Below are 25229 nucleotides of genomic sequence, written 5' to 3' on the forward strand. Positions count from 1 at the left end.
CTGATCTGTCTGTCTACCTGTAAACCTGACATCCTACATTCCAGATCTATTGTAAGCACACTGGTTTAGATAGTAACACAAATCCACAATGATGAAGACATCCTAGGAACAGTGTTTAGTAACTAATGAGCCTATCAAAAACTACCTACCCTTTCCATTTGCTCAAACTTCTGTGCTAAGTTCTTAAGAGGCTGTTTAATGGATGTAAGAAAGTTTTCAGAAATTCCTGAGAGGATGGATCACAGATTACAAAAGGAAAAGCAACTATTACCCCAGAAAGCATATAACAGAAACCATTCATCTAAAAGCCAGAATACAGCAAGAGGCTGTTACGAGGCCAATTTTGGATTAGTAAACTCCCAGTTCTTCTTTATTCCAGGTTATTTCTCTATTATCTTTCAGTCAATATTAACCAAGAAGCAACCAGGTACAGTAGTCCCTTTGTTTTTTCCACTGAATTATTAACTGAATAGGCAAGACAGCAATCGTGCATCATTTCTGTACATACCTACATTCGTGTTTGTGCATGGGTAAATATGTGTGTAGATACTCATGGAAATGGCTTTTCAGTACAATTAACAAGGCAGGCCCTGCAGGGCTAATTAGTTTTTATTGCACAAAACCTTGGCAGAAAGTTCTCATTTCCTCCCATTTAACAGTTCGGACTAAATTTGCTCTGCTTCTGTCCAAGTCAAAATGTAACTGTTTTCAGCTATAATAGGAAGACTAGTCCACAACAAAGAGTGTTTTGTTGACTCAGTGATCCAGTGACATCTTTGACTGTGGGGCTGACACAAGGCCAGAGCACTGTGCCTGAGTTCAGTGGCCAGTCTTTACCTAGTCAGAAGAGCTGTGAACAAGACAACTTGCAAAATGTGATAATATGTAAGTTTTGTCCAGAATTAGAAAAGGACACAATTTCTGGGGCTCTTCTGCTGTCAAACCAATTGGTATTCTTTCCTCCTGTCAGATAGCCTTTGATCTTTGTTCACCATTCAGATGTTTCCCTTAGCGTGGTATTTATTTTTTTCCCCAGGTTAGGTCTCAACATGAGAAACAGACCCAGGTTTTCACATCAGAGTAGAACCTTTTCTTCCACATGCCTTACACCACCAGTTCAACAGACAGCACATGTGAAGTGCTGAGAATACATCTGATCCCAACTATCTCATGGCTAATAAAATAAAGTTACAGCAAAGTGATTCACTTGAGGAAAATATAGAACACTGTCTGTCCCTACGTTGTTCAACAGAAACAGTAATAGAAAAGTTTATGCAGACTAGCAAATTATTCTCACGGCAGAAGACATATTTAGAGACTCTGAATTAAAAATGAGCACATATGCTTTTATTCCTGGAAGCGTGACATCCACAGTATTGGCAGTTTGGGACCCAGTGTAACAGAATCTTAAGCAGTTTCCACCCTTCTGGAGTACCAGATTAATTCTCCACAGATGAATATGATGTAAATATGAAACACTTGGCTCCAGCTCGAAGCAGTCAAAAGTGATTTGCTGACTATCCCACCAGCATTTCAGCAGGCTCTGCGCTACCTTATTATTCCTGTCAGCAAACTCTCAGATGGCCGATGCCAAAAGCTTTTCCTCCCTTCCTAACAATGCGACAACTGCTAGTGAGGTACTCAGACAAAACAGATCTGACCCCAAAAAATCAATTAAATATAGCAGTTTAATGTCAAATTCTGTGTCACTGAATGAAAGTCCAGCACCTGAGGGGGCAGAGGACCTGGCTGTACTCTCAGAGTATTTAAAGCACAGCATCAACAGTGACAAGCAGCTTTTAGAACAGCTACCACATTACACAGGTGTGCTGCTTATGTGGCAGATATACAACATAACTTTTCAGTAGTAACTGATGCAAAAATAATATTTTATTTATTTCCAGTGCCTATCCATGCTTTGATCTATAAAACAACCGTATTACTTAATTCTGAGAAGGGTGGGTTCATTTCCTAAGTTGATCATACAACAACATAAATCTTGGATATTACACTCCTGATGCAAATGAAGCACTGCAAAAATGACCAGACTGTAATGTCCCCAGAGAGCATTCATATATATGAACATACATCTGAGCATTTTTTTGCCTTTGGCATAGCATGCACATTATTGCCTTGTCACTATGTCTTTGAATCTGTTCAAGTTTTCCCAATAGTATGATAAAATCTTTTGATTTATTTTCCATTTCTGTTTCTGTGCCTATAGGGGCAACCAAGTAACAGGACTATTCTCCTACTTAAAATAATGCACCATGTTCTCCTTAGTTTGAAATTTGAAACATTCTTATCTTAAAGGCAGATACAAACTCTACCACATCTATATGAAATGATCAACAGAACCAAGTCTGACCCCAGTGAAATTGTGAGAGCTGTAGACAAAGGTGGTTCACTTTTGCTTATTCTACAGAAGGCAGATCATCAGACTAAAAAGTTCTGCATCTCATGTCTGTTTCACCAAACCAACCCAATGGCAAATTTTAGGAGATGACTTGCAGTATGGTGCACGCTTAAGTTCTGACCAAATGATACGTACAAAATATAATCCACAAGCAACATAATATGATGAAAAGAACAAGCTATTCCCATTTTATTATGGAGATAATGTGGTCGTGAATTTTAATATTAACTTTCATCATTTGCAGGAGACCAACTATGACAGTTTCTAAGAAGCAGTACATTGTGTGCATGTCACCAAATTTACTGCTTTGTTGGGAAACTGCAAGGGATCAGCTCTTGGGAAAGAGCATGCCTTGGTGTGATGAGCTGCAAACTTTTCCTTCAGAAGCTAAGGACAGTTTAACATTAAAAAGAAAAAAAAAAAAAAAGACATAAATATTTCTTTTGCTTTCTTCCAATACCTGGCTAAGTTTCTGTGGAACACACTTTGTTTTCTTTTGTGCACTTAAGACATTGTAGCCCATTTGGTGATGAATATCCACTAAGAGAAATTTATTTCTGCACAAACTGAAGATGCTGTTTTGCAAAGAATCCTCAGAGCTTTGTGCCAAATCCAGCTCTTTCCTATCAGTATTTTGGAAAAGCTGCAACTTCCTCCAAACAGCATGTGAGAAGCTGTGCAGACAGTTGACCTTGCTGCCTCACAGGATGAGAAAAAATGAGAGGTCTCTTGAACTAATATGGCGAACGTGGAGTAAGACGCCAAAATCTGGTTTGTTTTCCCTTCCTCCTACCTTTGGTGACATCAGGCATGTATTTGGCGATGCAGCACTGGAAGACAACTTGGCAAGTCCTTACCTGTGCCATGCAGGTCCCCTGCCTGAGGTTCATACTGCTGAACCAATGCACCTACTTGAGTCTTGAGATCCTTCTGCAGTCAGTGGAGAAGGGTATGTTACCTAAGCCTGCACTCAGCCCTCCTGAGGTCCTGGTTTTCCTGGCTATGGGCGGAGATGGAGAGCACCAGACTCCTGACTTGGGCATTTCTGTTTGGGTGCTGGAGGCTGAAGGGATGAGTCCTCAGATGTCCTACAGAAGGATTGGGTCTGGAAAGCCAGTTCAGCTCCAAGTAACAGGACTCCTACTGACATAAAGGTGGGCTGAATTCAATTTTAGGTCATTGCAGATTTTGTATCATCTAGTAACCTTGCAGAGTAATCTAACTAAGTCAACACTAAAATGCATGGAATGACTCAAAATTTAAACTCAGTACCTAAATGATTTAGACAACAAGTAAAATTCACTCAATGTAAAGCAGTTCAGGGTGAGTTTAGATGGTTCACCTCTTCCTCTTCCATTCTTTACACTTTTTTTACAAGTGAAAAACCAAACCTGGGAAGAAACACTCTTTCTACAAACTGGTATTTCAGCAGCAACTGAAAAAGTTGAAGCAGAGGAGTTCAGCTACCAAGCACTTAAGGAAGAATATTACGAAGTGGAGCACCTTAGGATTTATGTCAAAAACATTTCTGAAGGAACTGCTTATGTTTTCCTTCCCATAAGATACGTGCTGGAAACTGCTGACAAGGATTATATCTGATGTATACATACATACAAGCACAAACTTTATACACACACACACACACACACACACACACACACACACACACGTATAAAAGGACAGAACTCATGGTTTGAAAGCTGGGCCCAATGAGAACACACGACTCGTGTCAGGGCAGAACTGTGGCTTCTCCCCTGGGTGAGGCTCTGGTGGCTACTGGTGAGATGCCACTCATGGTGCTGGTCAGCAACACCCCCAGCATCACCACTGCAGGACTGAGACCATGTTACTGTTCTGCTTCTGGGCTTGCTGTAGGAAACCCTCATGTCAAAACCCTCTTTTGTCTCCTGAAATTATATGTAAGATCTTGTTGAAGGTTTTCCTGGCTTTATACAACGTCTCCAGGCAATGTGAGACTAAAATAGTGGATTTCTCTCTATCACATGACCTGCTGACACTTGAAATGTTCTTTTGATTCACCTTTTATTTGCACACATTTTTAGACTTAAGAGCCAGACACCGTATCATTTTCCTTCACACAGATCACCTTATTTCCTATTGTTAGAGAGACCAAACCATCCCATATTATGTCAAGTGATGTTTCTTAAATGCTGCTAAGATACAGAAAAAACCCTGTTCTTTTATGCGTTATATTGATACCTTGACTTATATTTCATTTCATTGCACTAAAATACTTAAGTCTACTGGGTAATAAACAGTCCTCTGCTAACCTTTCTAAAAATCTCCACACAGGGACTAAAATATGCTTGGAAGACATTTGATTCTGAAGGAGAAACAACTGAGAGATTATTTTTCTTTAGCAAATTTCCTAATCACATACTTCCCTTGCTTCACTAGTTGAGCATATAATGAAGTCCTCTAACAACTGCCATATTTCAGTGTTTCTAGACTCCTGGAATGGAAATTTTACAAAATCAGTGGCAAGAAAGAAAATCTGAGACACAAGACTCCAGATACAAAAGACACGAGCTCCACATATGGTATTTCAACCACTGCCATATTTTACTTACAGGATCTAATCTATTCTAAATCCAGGACAAAAAAAGGAGAAAAAAATACAAATTTTATTGATGAAATAATTTTGAAAAATGCAGGGTGTTCCTCCTGGTATGGAGAATGAGAGGGAAAATTACTCAGATGTAATATTCTCTCTAATCTTGAGCTTGTTCTCTGTGGTTGTCAACTTTTATCCAGTCACACATCTGTCTGAGAAACTGCAGGGATGGAAGCAAAGGGGTAATTGCCTTCCAAATGAATCTTGGTTTTTAGCTAACCCCTAATGAAATCAGCATCTGTAGGACAGAACGAGTGCTACTGCACAGTATGACAAGGAAGGCTTGCACATCAGCCTTGCCTGAAAGCAGATCTGACATGAGACACTCCCTAACATGCGCCTGCTCAATATTTGCTTTCCACAAGGACTGTTATGATTAATGTAGGCTCATTTCTTTGCAATTTGTCAATGATTCACAGCAGCCTTCAAAAGAAAAAAAACATTCTCTTTATTTCTCAATGCAAACGTTTTATGACCCTGAGAAAGCCTAGTAGTGAAATGCTTTCAAGCCACAAAAAAAGAGAAAGAAATAAAAAGAGAAAAAAACATAATAAATAATAAAAAGATCAAAACCTGGCTTTACCAAAGAAAAACAACAGTATCTTGTGTAGGCCCAATGACGTAGCAGAGATGCTAACCAGCTGTCAGGCAGCAGCTCAGCATTGTCTTCCGCGTTGTTGGAACTGGGCCCCAGCTGTGCTTTGTCACTGGTCTCCGAACAAGGGGGGGGCTGCTGTGATTTGGGGGAGGACAGTGCAGTTTTCTTGAAATTTCCCTTGGGTGGCTTCTTAGAACTACATTTCTGCTAATTAACTCCACGTCTGAGCTGCGTGGGGTAACCGCTTCCCTTTCAGGTTGCAAAGTGACAAAAAGCCCCTACAGTCGCACCTTGTTTGATCAAGTGTTCGGGTATGAACGGCACAAGGACACAGCTTGAATAAACAAACTCAAGCAACAGAAATAGCACTGCTAACCAGAAACAGGCAAACACACACAAAATGGCTAAGGGGCCATTTAGCCTTGAAATACCCAAAACTCTGGGAGCAGTGCCCTCTCGTTCAGAAAACTCCCAGCATCCTAGCACACTGTGGCAGCGGTACGTGAAACAGGAGGAGCTTTCCCACAAGAACATAAATGAAAATTTCCATCCCAGGGCAGGGCAACAGCTCTCACAGTTGTTTACCATACACCTGAAATCGTCCAGTGACAGGAAAAGAATATGAAAGGAGAGAGCTCAGGGGGAAGATCTTCCTTGGTATGTATTCCCAACCTCAGCAGCCCGTGGCTGGGGACTTCCAGAGCTGGAGGTTAAAACCATCTCACTGCCTATAGTGGCATTGGAAGAATCCTTGCTTCTGCTTATGCCATTTGCCCTCTCTGGACGTAAGTTACATTTTCTGAAGGCTTATTCACTTTTAATATACCCCTTCAGTTAGCTGTTTTACCATACCAGCTTGTAGGATTACTTTTTAAATAAATGCTAATATAATTGCACCAGGTCTTCCCCAACACCACATTTGCTCCTTTAAAATTGATTCCAGCACATTTCTTCAGCTTTATGGAATCTTTTATTTTGAAATTAAATATTTCCACAGTGGGTCCTTTTTATTTGTGATTTTTAAATTATGAGAAATTTCAAAAAAGTATGTTAATTTTTAATAGTTTTTCTATGAGTCTAAACATCTGCTCTTTATGTCACACCTTACCATGTGTTTTTTGCCTCTGCAGCCTCTTTGGTTTCCTTCAGCTTTTCACAATCCCTGTTCTCATGCAGATGAGCAGCAGGTAGTACTGCAGTAGGATTTCATTCTTCCTGTTTATATCTGGGATTCTGGGTTCCTCCTCACAGTGTGAGCTCTTCACCACCAATGTATAAGAGCCTCCCTCCAATGATGGGACTTTCTCTGCCATTCATGCATACTTTGTTGTTTGATATTACAGGTTGATGGTTTTCCTTCCATCAAGGCTCTTTTGAAAAACTTATTTGGCTCATATCTGCAAATAAAACCAGGCCTTTCACTGCATTTGTCTTACTGGTTTTGAGTTATATGATTTACATGGCACCTTAATATAAAGTGATCTGTCTGTTTTAACATATCTGACTTTGCCAGTCCTGTTTTTTACTCTTCTTGGTCCTATTTTTAATTAGGGCAAGAGCTTTTTTTCCCATTCTCTCTAGTGGATGATCACCCTGACTTTGTGGGCTTCTTCATCTGCCATATTTCCCTACTTTTTCTTTGAAAAAACCCATATTCTGTAATGTGAAATGACTAAACACAATGTTAGGTGAACACTTTATCCAGCTTACCTACTGCATCAAGTCTGTCAGAATCACAGAATGTCAGGGGTTGGAAGTAACCTCTAAAGATCATCTAGTCCACCATTCACCCTCCCTCCTTTCTCCCCCCCACCTCCCCACCAGAGCAAGGTCACCTAGATTAAGTCACACAAGAAAATATCCGGGTGGGTTTTGCATGTCTCCAGAGAAGGAGACTCCAAACCCAGCCTTTTTCTCAGCCATGCAAGAGTGAGAAATTGGAACAAGATGAAGACCATTCACAGAAGAATTATACCTATTGTCTAAGAGGCGAGTGCTACTGGAGCTCCAAAAGCCCAGCTGGAATGCTCTAACAGCATGGACTATTACAACCACGTCCCTGATCAACTCCACTTGCTGCACCCACATGTTTTTCCTTCCTCCTGCTCAGCACCAGCTCATTTTACAGGCTCTCTGAAATACACGTGGTGTACAAGGTGATTAGCTACTGGCTGCTGCAGCACTACTGCAATGAAGGTTAATCATGACCAAGAGTCACAGTGGAAAGGAAAGAAATGTCCAGTTGCAGGACAGGCCTGACAAATTGCTTACTGTTCTGATTGTCAAAATTATTGTCGTGACTCATTCTGCAACGGCCATAGCCCTTCCCTTGTCCAACTACTGTAAACTTTGTCTCTTTCACAATGTGTTAAACAAAACAAATAGGAAGATGCAGATATGACACCCCAGAAGTTGGTGCTGAAATCAAATACCATTGGCTATGCTGGTCCATCCACAATGCACAGCAACACTGCAGCTGTCAGCGTGGCTCTGCTTCCAAATTTTATTTGCTTCATACCAAGGTGAATAAATATAAGCCTAGCACCAAAGGGTGATGCAACAGTCCAGCTGCCAGTGTTTGGGTAGATCGGCTGGAATTTTCTTAGGAATTTTTGCCCTGCATCCTATCAGAACCTGGAGGAAGATGACTGCACCAATTTTAAGTTCAGCTTGTCCAAAGTATACTGGAAGAGTAGGCAGGTTGTGGCATCTCAGAGGAGATGCTCCATATCTTCTTATCGAACAAAAGGAATTTTCAAGCCAAAAGACTGAGACAGAGTTAAGAATCAATGATTATGGATACATACCTACAGAAAATCTGGGTACACTTGCAGACTTTCTTACTCTTTTATCTCTGCTCTTAAGATTTCTTTTTGTTTTCCCACCCACAAAGTCTTTTTTTATTGACCTTATATTAAATATTAATTCACTTTTCAAGCTATAATGTAGAAATCTGATCCAATCAAGTGGTTACTATGATAAGTAGCAGTTAAAGTCCACAAGTATAGTGTACAATAGCACTGAACTAAACATGTCTGGGATCAACCAATGTGTACACCATTACACAGATACATTCACAATATATTGGCTAAAACAGCTTATTTTGCATTAAAAGGAATAGAAACAAGACATCTGAGGCCCTTAGGCTTGTAACCTTGAAAATTTCTGCCAGCATTATTAAATGAGAGCATTATTTAATTAGCAACGGTAAGGGAGGATAAACTCTGCCTGCCTTAAGTCTAAAATATATAATACCAGATTTCCACAGAAAGAAAAGATGGCCCAGATGTAGGGGGCTCTGTAGGAGAGGTGAGATTTGGATCCAGCTCCCTGCTTTCTCATGGACTTTCCGTGTAGCCTCACAGCACCCACAGTCAGTGTGCCTCGGGTCCGGATTTGTACAATAAGGCTTCTCTGCTCTGTAAAACAACTGTAAATCTCAAATCACTCAATATTACAGAGCACTCAGTACTAAAACAATGACATTAGGGACATATATCTACTTGTCTGCTTTTAATTTGTAAGCAAGGCTCATTAACTTTACTCCCCAAATACTATAAAATGCTCATGCTTTCTTTAATAGATGTGTTTTCACCACAGAGGTGAGCTTGTGACACTAAATCTTTACAAGGAATGATTTACGCAGCCAAAAAGTCAACAGTGACGTATTAAATTGCTCTGAAGGACAATGTATTCCCCTCTCTGGGGTACCTGGATTTGGGCTGATGTGGTGACATGCTTACGTGGCCCAGCACAGCTGCAAAGCACCTCACTTTGCGCAGTAACTTTTGCATGCACATACCTAACAGATGTAAGTGAGCTGTCAGTAAACATGAGGGAACAGCTGTCCCCTGCTTAGTTTAAAACTCTGTCCTACACAGAAAACGCTGCTTTGCTTTTGCAGAAGGAATAACTTTCCTCACACATGGGTTAGTTGTCAGACCTTCTCTTTCAGCAGGTAGCTGTCACTATGCTGAAGTTCTGTGCTATGAATTAAGACACGACAAACTTGAGAACTTTGTATGAAACCATACAGCCACTACCTTCTCATTTTGACTGAAAGGTCTGACATTAGAATCAAAAAATTAGGTGTGATATTGAGCTAAGGGTTTTTAAGAAGAATTGAGTAATTATGCCATGGCTTTTAGGTGCCAAAACCCTAATAGGCACTAGATTCAGCACATTTAGATACTTGCTGACTACATTTTTTCTTACTCCCCAGCTTGCCCTTGGTCTTCTTTTCTGCTGACCTCTTCTAGCCTTAGGGAAATGAACCAGTGTTTTAGACTGCCTATTCCATTTTCCCTGAACCCCTACCATACGAAATAATGTCATCTCTACAGCTCAAATATTAGATTATTTACCCAGGATGCAAGAATAGTTATCTAAATTGTATGTGTTACTCCAACCAACAACCATCTTTCCTTCCTTTGATAAAGGACAAAGCCAGCCTGAGCACCACCACCTCGCTCTGTCCCCAAGGCAGCTTGTCTCCAAAGCAGGCTGCCCCAGAAGGAAGCCCTTTTGCACAGCCCTCAACTTGCCCACTGCCTTTCTGCGGTGATGCTGCACATGACACCAGCTGCTCTACAAAGCCCCAGCTCTCAACTTCACCAAGCCTGAAGGGTTTCCTGTGGTCAAAGGACTATACTGGAGATCCATATGCTTGTGCAACAGAAACAGCATTCACTGGCACAACTGCAACTACAAATTTTGCATGAAAGGGGACGAAAAGAAAGATACAACCTGGCTCTATGTATTATGTCTTCATTTTGATGCATCATCTCACTCCCATTTTTTTAGAGTACTGTAAATCTCCTTTAACAGCAACTGTGTTTCAAAATAGCACCCTTAAGCCTAGGAAATCTACCTTATCTGTGACAACTCACCAAACAATGAATGCCAAAGTATTTGATATCACTGTATAAATTTATCAGGGTTTTTCAACCACTGTGTGTTTTTTCTTACTCGGTAGATCAGTGTTAGGGCAGTGCACACCAGAGTCAATAGGTGTCTGCCTTTCTGCTATAAACACCTCAGAAGACCCATGAACATCCCTCTGAAGGGGGAGATACTCAGTAGAGAAGTTTTAAAATAACAGTTAAAGTAATATTAAAAAAAAAAGTTTTTAGCAAGGATAGTAAAACTACTGTGAGACCTTAAGAAAACAGAGAGGAAAGAATTGACTCCTTCATGCATGTATAATAGGGAAAAGCAAGCTGTATTTATACTAACATGGGAAGTGAAAAGGTTAAATCCAGTTGAAAACCTCAATTTTTCCTCTGAGTTTTCCTCAGGTACCTCTGTGCAGGTTCCGTGTCATTTCTGTGCCCGTAAGAGCTATTTCTCTGTGACGAGCAGTGGAGGAAGCGCTGGAGAGAACTGCTTCTTCCATCCATCCTCACGCAGTTAGAAAGAGGAACAATTACCAGGCACACTCCTGTAGGCAAAGTGATTGGCTGCAGGATCCCCCTGTTAGCACACCCCTTTGAAGCACTGCTCCTCCTGACAGCACCATTCTTTGGGTTCAGCCTAGTTCCTGATGCATAAATCCTTTTTCACATTAACTGGAATAAGGGGAAAGGTACAGAGCTTCTGAAGGTTTTTCTTCCCACCTTCCCTTGTAAAGAGATTGGCGGTTGTGCCTCCTGCTTGCAGCGACTGACGTGGGCTCTCCTGCAGTCTGCATGCTGACTTTCAGCCTGACTTCACAAGCGGGAGACATCTGTGCCTGCACAGTGCCCTTTGCAGCTGCACCATCCCTTTCCAGAGAAGCCCTGAGGGAGGATGAAAGTTTGGCAACAGTAAAACCCTGCTAGCAACTGTGCTCTGTTAACCACTTCTCTCTCACATGCAGGCTCCTTCTCAGGAACCCAGGCTTAGGTAAGGGTCAGGGTTTGGCTTTATATGAAATTATGGCAGAAACAGATGATGCTGGTGTTATAAATGCTGAAGTTACATTAATGTGGATGCGGAAACATAGCAGAGACATTACCAGGGATTCAGTTCAATAATGGATATTTTCAAGACTAGGCTTGCATTTTTGATTCCATAACCTCATAAACTCCAAAAAATTGTTTTCAAATAATGACAGAAATCAGTCTGAGAAGAAAATATGCCTGTGAGTCAGACACACCAGCTCTCTTCAAAGGAAATTCATTCGCTTTCAGGAAAGAAAAAAAGAAGTATTTCAGCAGTACTTATTCTACACACAGGCATTACTAACATATTGTAATAACACTTGTCCCGACGTCCCATCACTGCTGGTGTTAACAAGTACTGAGAATGCTTCCTAAAGAGCATATCTAACCCTCATCTATTCTCCCTATAATACACTCATCAAGCAGATTATCCTTCATCTAAGATCTCTCATCTCCGGTTAGCTACTCTACTTAAATCTCTCTCCTCAACATACTTTCATCCAAAACGACACATACAAGTATGTAACAAACTGCATTGACTCTTCCTGAATTCAACAGACTGAAGAAGCTACTGGAAAGCTAGGAGGAATTACTCGCTGTTAATGTAGCAGCTAGCATTTTCGGTTGATTTTCTATAGCTAGTTTAGAATTAAATCTGTGCACACCAGCATCACCATTGGGCAGCTGAATATATCAACCTAAAATTCAGATTACAATAAATTAGTATCAGGTTCACTGAAGCATGTGCAAGGAATGACCTAAGGGTCAAATGTTGGCTAGCAAAAGAACCTATAAAATAAAATTTAACATATGAAATGAAGTGCAGCTAGCGATTAACGAAGTGTTCCTGTCTGTGATACTGGGCTGAATTATCTCACTTAAAAATAGTCAAACACAACCATACTTTCTCTCCCATCCTTTCCTTCCTTTCATCCCACCCTCTCTCTCTCTGTCTCTTTCATTCCTCTTTCTCTGAGCAGGAACTTCAGTGTATAACTGCATACCAGAGTTGGTGGATTTCTGGTGAAAATGTTTCATTTCCGAGTGCTCACTAGATGTCCTAATACTCAGCTAAGGAGACTGGTGGACCTTTTCACCAATAACGGCATCTAACCCATCCCCTAACCAATACACCTCTTAACTGACAAACAAAGAGAAAAGACAAGCATTTATACCACTTCCTCTGCATTTTCCTAACAGGCTTCCCCAATGGCCTTGTAAATCAACTTACAAAGTTGGGTTTTTTCCCTTCTTTGTTTTACTATTTTGAAAAATCCACTTTTGAATCAACTTAAAAAAAGACCCCAACATGTTAAAGGCGTGAAGAAAAACTATTAGTTAGCATTCAGTTCACAGGACTTAGCTTGTTTACCTTCTAAAATAACCAGTCAGCGCTGTTCAGCTTTATTTCCCATACCTCTCACAGAATAAACAGTACAAGTGCAGGGCTTTCTTATTGCATTTCTTGCCAAAATGATTTGGACTTTTCTCAGATTATAACATCTGTTATAATGGACTTCACCCTGGCATGAAACCACATCGTACTTTTGTCTTCAAATTCAACCCTTCATGTATCATTTATTAAAATAAAGGTATAAAGTAAAAGAATCTAGATTTCTTTTCCTGTCTGGAGAAGTATTCTTTTCCTTTCCAACACCCAATTTGCTCATCATGGTGATCCACAGGACCTTCAGTCTCATGGCTCATCTCCTGACAAACCAGCTCTCTCATAGACCTGGTGCTACTCTCCTGACCTCAGCTAAACACTATCACACACAGCAAATTGCACTGCACAGACCTCCAGTTAGGTAACAGACTGCAAAATGGCATAGAAAATCTTGAATCATAAGGTGAAAAAAGAAAAAGTGTCGTGGGCCAAAGGGAAGTCATGAGAAGCCACCTGTGTTCAGTGTGAAGGGTTATTAAAGTGTTCTGCAGGACACAGAAGCACCTCAAAACAACTCCAGGGTTTTGGCCCTCCTTTTGGATTCATGAGCATGGCCTACCCAACCCCAGAGATTTAAGTGGGCTTCCAGATATCTGAGTTGGAGACTGGGAAGTGGCTAGTTATAATTCCTGCCAAGGTATTACAAGTGCTTGCCATTCCTGCAATTACTTTATATAGTGCCAGTAAAGAGACTAACTTGTACCATGCTATCCCAAAGGGCTGGTAAGGATAGAACAGACTTCTCATCAGATACATCCCAAACTTACAGACCCAGCTATAAATTATGACTAAGTAATTTTTCCCCCTCCTGCTTCTATTCTTAAAAAAAATCCATAGGGTTAAGTCAAACAGTCTGAACATACCTGCATACTCTTTTCATGTCAGAAGTTTTGCCTTTTTGTGCTAAATGCTGACAGGAGTGGTTTAAAGTCCCCCAGAGTCAATGCTAGAGCTTCAACATAAACAGAAACATGGGACATTAGCCAAGTTTCTCACAAAATGTATTTGCATGCATACAGAGACCGCTGGCCAAGATACATTTGGAATATTTTTTTTTCACTCAAGAGTAAAAAAAAAATAGAATATAAAGGTTTGTGAAAATAATAGAAATGGAAATGAATTCGCAGTTCTTCTCAGAACAAGCCTGTAACACTTTTAGATGACCTCTTGCAAAATGCAAAAGAGCTACCTTTACTACTTTAATTTATCAATATCCACTGTCCTCCAGAAAAACCTCCCCCAAAGCCAAACACAATGGCAGACAATTCATAAAGCAGAACAGACATATTACCCGAGGAGCCTTCAGTAAGCAATCCAAATTCCAGTGCTTGGGAAAGAAACGGTGTGAATATGAGTTTGTAAACAAAACTCGATGCCACTGCTGTCTGCCACAGAAACCTGATTGACTGAAGAAGTAAAAAAAATGGGACCATCTCAGGAGTTCACCAAAAATACCGCCTCTCACAATACCTTAAATTTGGTCAAGCCAGGCTGTCCCAAAGCATGCCAGCAGCCACTCCTTCCAATAGGGAGTTCTGCAAGTGGCCAGTGACACCCGAAACTGCCACTGCAACTTGGCTGTCCTTGGGATCACTCTGGCATGTGCCATACCTGAGCTATTTAAAGCAGTATCTAACCCCTCTGGTTGCATCAGGATGGACTCAGTGAAAGACGAGTGAAGACACTGAACTCTGGGTAACAAATGTTCCCTGGCATTCTGCAGTGGAGATCATTGTGGCCTTGGAGAAAAAATTTCTCCCTCTAAGACCTGTTTTGTGAAGAACTGTTGGACTTTTATTCAATTGCCTTTTAGAGCTAGAACAAAAAAGCTTAGATAATCCTAGAAGGTTTTTTTTAGTAGTCCAGTGAAGTGCCAGGCTTTAGACACCATACCATTTCCCACATAAAGCGGGCATAAAAGGCCCCCAGTGATGAATGAACCTGAACCTCAGAGATCAGGTAAGACTCACCCAACCTCAGAAGCTCACCTTGCTATTCAGATAAAAATTTCCTCAGACTTCAGGTTTTCATCCCATGTTCTGGCTCCCAACTTTCCTTACATTTTAGAAGAAATCCAGTATGAATATTTATAACAAGTAGCTAAAAGATGACTTGAAATTTCAGCAAATATGATTCAATAAGTTTATAGGTGCTTAAGTACTGAGAGAAAACCAATGCTCTGATTTGCTTCCATGATCTCACACATTTTCTCATTGTGCAATATTGTGAGTTAAAAAAAAAAGAAAAAAGGCCCAGCTATCAATATTACATATACTTACATGCAGAATATGAATGACTAAAATCTTCAACAACCCCAAACACATTTTTTGAAATAGTAGCTAGCTTGTCATATGTAGAATAAATGGTTACAGTGCCCAAGTGTGCTCTTCAAAGACAACTTTACCCTTTCCACTGTTGCTTGGAAACACTAGAAGACCTGCCTCAGGTATGGAAGATGGAGTACAGGTATTTACTCACTCATGGTGCCACACTTAGGCACAAAACTTCAAATACAGGGCTGTTGCCTGGGTCCCAACTGGTGCAAATCAAATCCGCTTATATGAAAATACACTTATCGCAACTGAAAACCTGGCCTTGTTGCATACCTTCCCAAAGATAGTTGTATATAATGACCAGACTCTCGTGGCTTCAAGAACAACCCTACTGGAATAGTTTTTTGAAACACCTGTGCCAGTGTCACATGCTTGTTTACAATATTCTCTCAAAGGACCCAGGGTTCAGTGTTGTGCATCAAATATTCATGTATCTTCATGAAATAGAAAATGCACGAGTCTGTCATATCTCATGATAAATACCATGTTGGGGTTTTTTAATAACACACAGGAATCTCCTTGGCTTCCTGGTCATTTGGAACCTGATTTTTGCTCTTCCAAAACTTGCAACAAAACCAGAGACTCAAACAGAAAGGGCAGTTTGCAGGTTTTCACACAGATTTGCTACATTCTCAGAGTTGCAAAAGCAAGACGGAGCACGTTTATCCAGACAGTAAGTACAGCCCTTTGCTTACAACAGACTTGGTCTGGATAATCCCTGAAATAACATTACCTTCACATCATTTAATTTATTAGAGTATCTCTGTGACATCTGATTGTTTCCAAATATCTTATGTGAGAGAAGACAATGCACTGGCAGCTGCTTATGAAAGCACGGAACGGAAATGCAACATTTTTAGGACATATGATCTGCCTCTGGGTAAAGGGAAAGGCATAACACCCTGGTCTGTCCACTCAGGCATGACACAGCTTAAGTGACATGTCACAGCTGAAAATCCAGCTCATGAGATGCCTCTGACATTACTGAGGGGCATGCCGTAATGCACAAAACATTACCATCCTAACCAGAAATACTGCAGTACATATTTTAAAAGGGATATGCAATTGATGCCTGTCTATATGCAAGTTAGGGTAACACCTATAAAAAAATAGGATATGAGCAGTGGTGAAATAAGTAGTCATTGTAGAGTTAAATGGCTCTGCTAACTTAAGAAGGACACATGGGGCTGGGGTAAATTGGAATAATGCTCTCTATCTGTTACGGCGAAGGATAGCTGTTCTCATGCAGACTGTACCTGCTGGTAATTCACTGTAATCTCATGCATTCTAAATCCTAGCACGTTTCTTTGTGCAAGAGCTGCTGTGTGATTCTGTGAATGGTGAACACAAGTGCAGGCTCACTCCAGTCATTACTTTAAAACTTTGGTTTGCAAAATGTTACCAGCTGTATCTTATTTCCAAACACAGAGAAAGGATTTCCACAATTTTTAAAATAGTTCTCCTTCCCTTTTTTCCCCTTTAACAAGACTCATGATTAACCCTCTTTAATTTTCCTTAATGTATCCATAAAAACCATCAAGTCCATTTCTCACTGCTCCAGGAAGGAAAGATCCCTTCCCTCTGTTCATACAGTGAACGGGGATATTCCCTGGTGCCAGCGTTTGAAGCCAGTGATACACTGACTATGACTCAGTGCATCTCTGTCCCTGGCACTGCTTCCAAAATTTAAGTACCTGATTTACTGAGAATTAACTGTCACTAATAAACAGACCAGTTCAAAGGATGTTTTACTCTTTTTATTCCAATAGTAGTTTTTTAGTAAGTTCTTTCAGTACGTTTTGAGCAAGACCTTTTGGCACACCACAGATATGATCACAGGGCTGGAGGGGACCTGTATGTAACCAAGGTATTAAACACCTCTAGAGCAAGACAGATCAGATGGTAGCTCTACTCCCATGATATTTAGGCTGATAAAAAAATGCTGAATCATGGGTTACATGATACTTCATATAAGAAGTATAAAAAAGGTAAATAATCTTTTAATGACCAACTGGGCAGTGAGCATACACAAGCTCTTAAAACAAAATCAATTAATTACTGCCAGTCTACTGTGTTCCTTGATACAATATCTATTGAAAAAACAATATATTCTCTTATCTTTCAAGACATTAAAACACTTTAGTTATTAAATATGAATGACTAGGATCAAATATAATCTCTTTGTCTTACAGTCACATTGACTGACTTTATCATTTGGCACAAAAAAATAACTTCACTTTAAAAGCAAAGAGTGGCAATAAATGTCCTGGCCAGAAACAATGGTGAGATTAATATATATTTTTATTACCAGTGACCATCTTCTGTGCTTTACCATAACTTAGTTTCAGCAGCTATTTGGCTTTGAAATATTGAGAGTGACAATGCAAATGACAACATTTCTGGTAGCACATTCAGATAAAGGCAGGATTCCCCCCCCGAAATCAGTTGAAACCAGATGTCCAAAGTTCAACCCACACATCAGCTAGAAAATACCGCTTATTGTCAAAGAATGGTATCACGCTCTGATGTATACTATGTACAGTACAAAAACCTGTGGGAATTAAAGTAGCCCAAAAGCTATTCCTCGCATGTTAAAGAAAAATACAGTCTTAATTCTCTGTCATCTTCATCCTTGGTCTACAGTTGAATGGGAAAGCACATAGAAACTTTTGTAGGGACAAACGTTAACAAAATCAGGATGACCCAGAACATGTTAACCTAAACTAAGAAAAAGACATAAGCAAGAAAACTGTTTTGTCTGTATCACATAACAAAAGATGTAAACATAAGAAAAAGGCTTCCTTTCCCGTGAACACTTTGATATTCTTAGTGCAAACATTCCGCTGTTGACAGCCACTTTTCTTATGTGTGATAACTCTTCTTTGCAATACAACCAACCAGCTAAAAGTTCATGCTTAAGGTCTTCTGAGCATATGTAATGTGTTCTTCAACCCAAAATGAACCAGTGGTATATCATTAACACAGGGTTCGCCCCTGAAAGAACACTGTGTGACAACCTAGAAGATAAATTATAAGGACTTGCAAAGGAATACTGAAATGCCTTATAAGACACTCAGCTCCATGACTCTGAAGTCATGCACAATGACTCTGATAATTTGCACTTAACTGAAGACCACTCTTAAGCTGCTCTACGAAGTCTAAATAGGCATGAGAGTCAGTGTGAATTATATATAAAACAGACTTACGGAAAATAACCATCAGGCCCCTAACGTATAATAACTGTGTACTATCTTGGCAAGACACTGTGGCAAGCTGAGCCGTAACGCCTCTGGTAGCTAAGTATCAGTGTCCTGAATCTCCTCTGCCAGAATGCTTTTTCTTTTTTTTAAAAAAGGAATTTTTTTTACCTAGGGGATTAGTTACTGAAAGCAGCACACAAACTCCTCACGATTTCCAGTCAGGCTTGGGATAATTATACCTTCTGTAATCCACAATCCACTAGTTAGCTGATAAATTAGTGTGCTTTTCACAAAGGGGGAATACTCATGTTACAGTCAGTAATGCAAAGCCAAGGAAAAAAATAACCAGAAGACAAACCCCAAGAAAAAAGAAAGCAACCAAATAAAATAAGGACAAATGAGCCAGGCTGCAAGACAAACAGGGAACCCTTTCAACCCCATCAGGTTTCACATAACTTTAAAGAAGGTAAACCTCATGCTGCAGAGCCACAAAAGCCAGTTTTTTACCCTTCTGTGTACATATAGCAACAGGGGTTATGCAAAAACACAAGGACAGAGTGTGACTGACTAGCAATTTTTTTAATGGCTTAACTTATTTATGCTACCTTCTATATTCAATCAGTTAATTGTCACACCAAGCTTTAAATAAATATTAATGTGAGAAAAAATTACTTGCACAAGAAAGACCTGTAGAATCAATTAATCTCTAATGGTATCCAAAGAGCCAACCTGTGATACAAAATACCAGATGGAAAATCTGAGCAATATTTATCAATAATGTTACTGAAAGGTACTTAAAATTCTCTTCTACGTGAAAGGTGATTGGCAGACCCATTTCTCCTGGGCATTCAACTTATTTCTGACCTCATATTCACTATATTTATAATAGATCACCTGCACCAGAAACATTCCATGAGTTTCATCAATATAAAACAAGTCTGAGAAAAGAACCAGACTCTCAGATTCTATAAACAAGAATGAAAGGAAGAGCTCCTGCATTAACAACAGAAAGAAACATTAAATTTATACATTTGTTTGATTCACTGTTGCTCCAAAGTAAAGCTCCTCTTATTTTAAGTGCATGGCACAGAACAATAGATGTAGTTAAAAAGACATCAGCTCAGCTAAGTTCTTCCTTAATATCCCACTTCTGCAAGGTGCTGAACTGTAAGCATCTGTCATACCCAGCTTCAGCCAATTCACATCCACTGACCACTGAAATCAATGCTCATTCTGCTACCTATTGAAGACTTTTATACTGCTGCTGGTCAGAGCTGCTACTGCTCTAAGGAAGCTGGTTTACATCCAGAAACTGTAATTAGAAGACCAAATTATTACCTTTTAAAAAATATTTTTACTTCCCATCAAAAAACTCCAAGGTGAAAGACAAGACTTTTAATGAGAAAAAGATAAGTGTACCATGACTTCACTCTGGAGAAGGTCAGTTCTGCTTCAGACCTCTCTCCCATAAAGTTTCAAACTACATTTATTGTGGCTTTGCTTCACTATGCATTGGTGAATATTTTTAATTTTTTTTTCAAATGGAGCTTTCACAAAACTGGTTATGCAGTGAAAATAATTAAATTCTCTGTCTAAAAAAACCTCAGGTGTTACACTGGAATAAAATAATGCCATGGCTTGGGGACCAGGCTTGGGAACTCTTTGGGATCTAGAATACATAAAATTTCCATTATTCGTAATTCCCAGCACTACTTCTCATTTCATATCACTGTGCATGTCTGAAATGGCTGAACTTCTGACCATCTTTGTCTTAATCCTACTTAAAAAGCTTATGAATGAGAACACAGGAAAATGGAGGCAAATCCGGTACTCCTCACTTAAAACCCCTACTGAAATCAGAGAGAGCTTTGCTGAGGTGAGGACTGAGCAAAAACCCACTGTGCCTGCTTTTACTAGAATTAAAAAAACCCCTCACATAGTAAAGTGTGTCTATACTTGACATATAATATTCTTTTCTTACTAGCTAACCATAGTTTTCATTTCTTGCCACTCATTCTTCCTCTTTCCTCTTTATTGTCGTAGGCCATGTAAAACACCTGCTGTTCATACGCTGTCACCTTGTTGTGTCTCACCTTGCTGTACGTGAAGTCAATGGCAAGCCTTTGCTGACCTCAAAAGAGGCAGGATTTGTCCTGACAAGACTAATCCAAAGCGGGACTCCCCCTTAATTCAGTCAGCTTTGGATCAGACCTACAAGGGATCTTAGCAGAATCAAGAAGTAGCAAGACACAGCCACATACCACAGCCACACCTGAGTGTTTATCTCACATTCCTAATCTTTTACGTGAAAAGGATTAAAAAGGAAGCTGTTCCTGTCAACTGCTCAGGTGCTACGCAGGATCTGAATGACTGAACAGGCATCTGTAGGATAGCTGTGTACACTGACAGGCTTTCATCTCTTTCTCTACAAGTTTGAAAGGAAGCAAATATTTGAATTCAAGGCTTCACTGTTATTTTGCCTCCTTCGGTTCCCAGCTTTCCACTCCTGAAATCCCACAATCCTTTCTACTACTACAGAAGAAAGAAGATGGTTCTGCCTTTTGTTTCAAGGCAAATTAGCAACTTACCATACAACAGAACAAAAAGATGAGCAATCTAAAAGTGATGTTATCCAAATGCTTCAGATAAAACCTTGCCACAGAGCCTAACATAACCTGTGATGGCTTCAGACTGCTTGGAAGTACATCCAGCTGATGCCAGCATATCTTCTTTTACATGCACTCTGCTTGTTTCCTTATGTTCCCCAAGTTTGAATGTGCTGCAATGGTTTTTGGTCTCCTTTATGGCATTCAGCCAAGTCTCTACAGCCATCTATGATATGCCATGGGTGTAACTGATCATAATTTTGGCTCATACTTGTATTTACAGGCCAAGGATCACTAGAAAGAGAAACCAACTACATATGATGTGGTGACTTCCAGCTGCTAAAACCATAGACATCACATCAAATGGCATTAATTTAGACAGAAGGCACTTGAAATAATGAAACCCATTGCAACATGTATACAAGTGGAATGTGAACTCTCTGCAGCAAGAAAGCTTAGAACCATAACATTCAATCAAACCAGGAGATGAGGGAAAAGAGAAATAAGAAGGTAAAAAATGAATATTTGGTAAATGAAAGAAATGATCACTTTCCTTTGCAAAACCTGAGGGCAAATCTGGCCCAAGTGGCCAAAGGTGGATTTTCTTAAAAGGTTGGAGTTGGCCTAACTCCTTTCAGGCAAATCCATGATGGAGCACTGCAGTCCACGAGAAGAGTTTGGTGAAAGGCAAGCGCTCACATATGCTAGTTTGAACACCTGTATCTCTGCATTTATCCACCAAGCTAAAGAATGATCAAAGAGTCAGAGAGGGAAAGGACCTACAAATCAGTATTTTATTTTTGCCCTATTCATCCAGCCCAATTTTCTGTGTTGACTCCTGCCTAGTCTTACGAAAACACTAATTGAGCATGTGCCTCAAGCCCTACAGGCCACAGCCTTCTCTGCTGTGTTAAAAAGAAAATGCAAAAAGATTTCAAAAAGTCACAGAAAGGTTTTCTCTCCCTTGTCTGTCAGGTACAGTGGGGGATGTAACTGAGGTGACTCCCCAGCTCACATTCAGCATGTGGAGCTGAATGTGGAGCTCCTCCTGACCGTATCCGGGAGGAGGAGAGGTCTGTTTCAGACCACATCAGTGGTGTTTCAAGACATGCAGGACTGAAAAGCTGGTTCTTCACTCCTGCAGGCTGTGTAGCAGCTGTGTGACAAAAGTGCTGGGGGGGCTGATGAATGCTAGCTTGTACCAGGGGATTGCAGTGTGTAACACGGCCTCCCTAAACCCTTTTTGGCACAACTCACATCCATCTGCTTCCCCTCTGCTCCTTCTCCTGGAGAGGCACATATGGCCCAGAATATGTATCTCAGAAGCAGAAAATGTATTCCTATCATTTTCTAAAATATTCTGAATACCTTCTTTTTTCTCCTATAAGCTTTTATTCCAGTTATGAACCTTATACTCTGGCACAATACTTTTCTTTTTCTTTTTTCCCAAAGTAAGTCTATGCTTAAACAGTTAGGCAGCCCACAATGAAAAACCAAAATTTAAAAAAAAAAAAAGTGTATTGCAACTCAGTAGCAAGAAGTTGCTATTGCAAGGAAAATCTTTATGGTTTTTGTACATTCCATCATCATTTTAATACTTACCTTAGTCCAGTGGTGTTGCATCCAATAACAAATCAACAACAGAAGAAAATAAAGCCACAGTTAAGCTTAACAAGAACATCTGAACACTGAACATTCTCACTCTGAGTTGTTCAAACTTGAGATAAGCTTCCGTAACTTTCCTCACATTAAATAGAACCTTACATCACAAATCAAACATGGAAGTTCCTCGAGAAGCAAGACAATCTTTTAAATAACAGTACCAACATCTGAGTGTGTAGCCCAACTTCCTAAAGAGGGCAAACTTTTCCAGTGTATCAGTGAGACTTTTGCCAGGTCGCCTGTTCGAAGAGTGCAGTACTGGAACAAGGCTTCATGTGAATGTTTCTTCATTTCTGCCTGAATACATACAAATGTTGCATATACATCTATGTATGGGTGTGTGTAGATCTATAGAAAAACATATATTTGTATACATACACATGCATGCATGTGTATGCATGTGTATGTACATGTGCTGTAATATTTTAGTATTTTTATACAGAACACTCTTATTCTTAATGGCAAAAGTGTAGTATAGGAGAAAACATACTGCAGTCCTTGTGCAATGTAAAACCATACCACACAGCAGCTCTTAACACCGTTCTTTGATAACCTATCCAGCACACCTTATGAGGCTCTGACACCACACCTATGCAGTGCCTGCCACAGGACAAGCAGCAATACTGAAACATGTGTTTCCCAGAACCAAATACAGGGAAAAAAAAAAAAAAAAAGAGTTTAATGGTAACAATTAGAGATGTTTTTGGTTTATGCAACAAAAGCAAAGTGTAGCAGTTGCCTAAAATCAACTGAAGTCAACAGGATTCATTCTGCTGTTTCCACTGGGTTTTAGGACAGATTTGTATGTATTCAAGATGTGTGGATTTTTACATTCTTCTCTAAATACTTTAGTGAAAGTTGTCAATTCATGCATGTTAAGATACATGGGTTATGAAGCCATTTTCTACTGTCTTTGTGTTAAGCATACTGTTTATCCTACCTTTGCTGCCACAGATGAGTTGGGTTTCTCCAGCAAGTCCCAGAGCTTCTTCCTTTTCTCTGGGCAGCAGGTATTATCAAACTCTTCCCCTTCTCTCTCGCGCATTGTCTCTGCTTCTCTCCTCAGCTCCTCATTCATCTGCTCTTTCTTTTGATGGTATCTTGCTTGGCAGCAAGACTCTAAATATATCTCATCGATTCCCCAGTAATCAAGCTCCTGGCCAAAAGAAAGAGCACACATTTCTTCCATCATATGTAATTTCCCTGTCCTGTAGAAATTCAAAATGGAAGTGAAAGCCCCTGGGTGTCGATCAAAAAAATATTCGTTTTCATTCAGATTATAGTCATCACATACTTCTAGCAGAGATTCATGAGTATTGCAGTCTCTGAGCTTTCCTAATCGTGTCCTTGGAAGTCTGTCCAAAGTCCTCCACAGCACTTCGTGGTTGAGCCCACCGACATTTATTTTAACTCTCCGCGAGCAAGCTTTGCTCCTAATGATCTCCACTGGTTCTGGAGGCAGAGAAAGGGTAGACCTTGAAGACTTTTTGTTGATCCCTGGTGGAGCCTTCTCAGCCATTCTGAGAAGGATGCAGTTGTAGTACCAGAGTCTTTAGGAGAATGATCTTGGAGATTACAGGTATTTGGGCAGAGTCCTCTTCAGAAAGACAGCTCCATTCCTGAAGCTAAAAAAGACAAAAAAATTAGAATATTTCAATGTACAATATATTCCCCAACCTCTCTCTGTCTCTCTTCTTCCATGCTTTCATATGCAGATGAAAATTTAATGATGGCAATTTGCTCCCTCTACAGTGAGACTCTTTTCTGGTAGTATACAGAACCACTGGAACAACTGGAACAGCTAACAGCACTATATTTAAGCAAAGGAAAAATCTACTGGAGTTTCTGCATTCGTGAAAATCAACTGAAGGTTTGTACAGAGGACTTGGTTTTCTGTCGTTTAGTTGTTTGGGTTTTTTTAAATCAGCCACATTAGCTTAATCTGACTACTTAGCAATTAATTTGTGAGGTGTGCTAATGGAAAGTTTGTATGGATATCAAGAAGGAAAAGTGAATCAAGAGCTAGCTTCCTTTTCATTGAGTAACTCAAATTTGGGAGATATGTTCTGAAACTGAATAAAACAGTTAAAGCCTTCTGTGAAACCAAACTCTACTGCTGTCCCCCTCCCAACTCAAATCTTGATTTGCTGTATTGTCTCATGGACAAACGTTACTCACCGAACAATTCAGTCGATGTCCTGACAAGTCAAATATTCTAGTACCAGACAATACTGATTTCTTTACAAATAGGTCACAAGAATCCTAAAATCTTCTGCAGCCAGCTGAACAGTCATGCACGTTACACAGGCAAAGACTACGCATACCATTCCCTGGCTCCTCAGAAAGGGTTTTCTCCATCCCACTTGCTCACCTGTTAAGTTGCTGCAGGGGCATGATTGCATGACAGCAAT

The 25229-nt window shown here is 40.0% G+C and overlaps 1 protein-coding gene across 1 annotated transcript in view; it reads right to left on the reverse strand.

Annotated features, from left to right (window-relative positions):
• Nucleotides 1-24337, reverse strand: part of KCNB2 (potassium voltage-gated channel subfamily B member 2) — a gene marked incomplete at both ends in the record, with an annotated part of 177697 nt that extends 153360 nt beyond the window's left edge. Inside the window, one exon of the mRNA XM_084280089.1 lies at nt 23759-24337. Coding sequence (XP_084136215.1) covers nt 23759-24337 — 579 coding nt within the window. The remainder of the gene's footprint in view (nt 1-23758) is intronic.
• Nucleotides 24338-25229: the final 892 nt, after the last annotated feature.

The sequence above is a fragment of the Gallinula chloropus genome, assembly GCF_964237585.1.
Source record: "Gallinula chloropus genome assembly, chromosome: 2".
Taxonomy (NCBI): Eukaryota; Metazoa; Chordata; class Aves; order Gruiformes; family Rallidae; genus Gallinula; species Gallinula chloropus.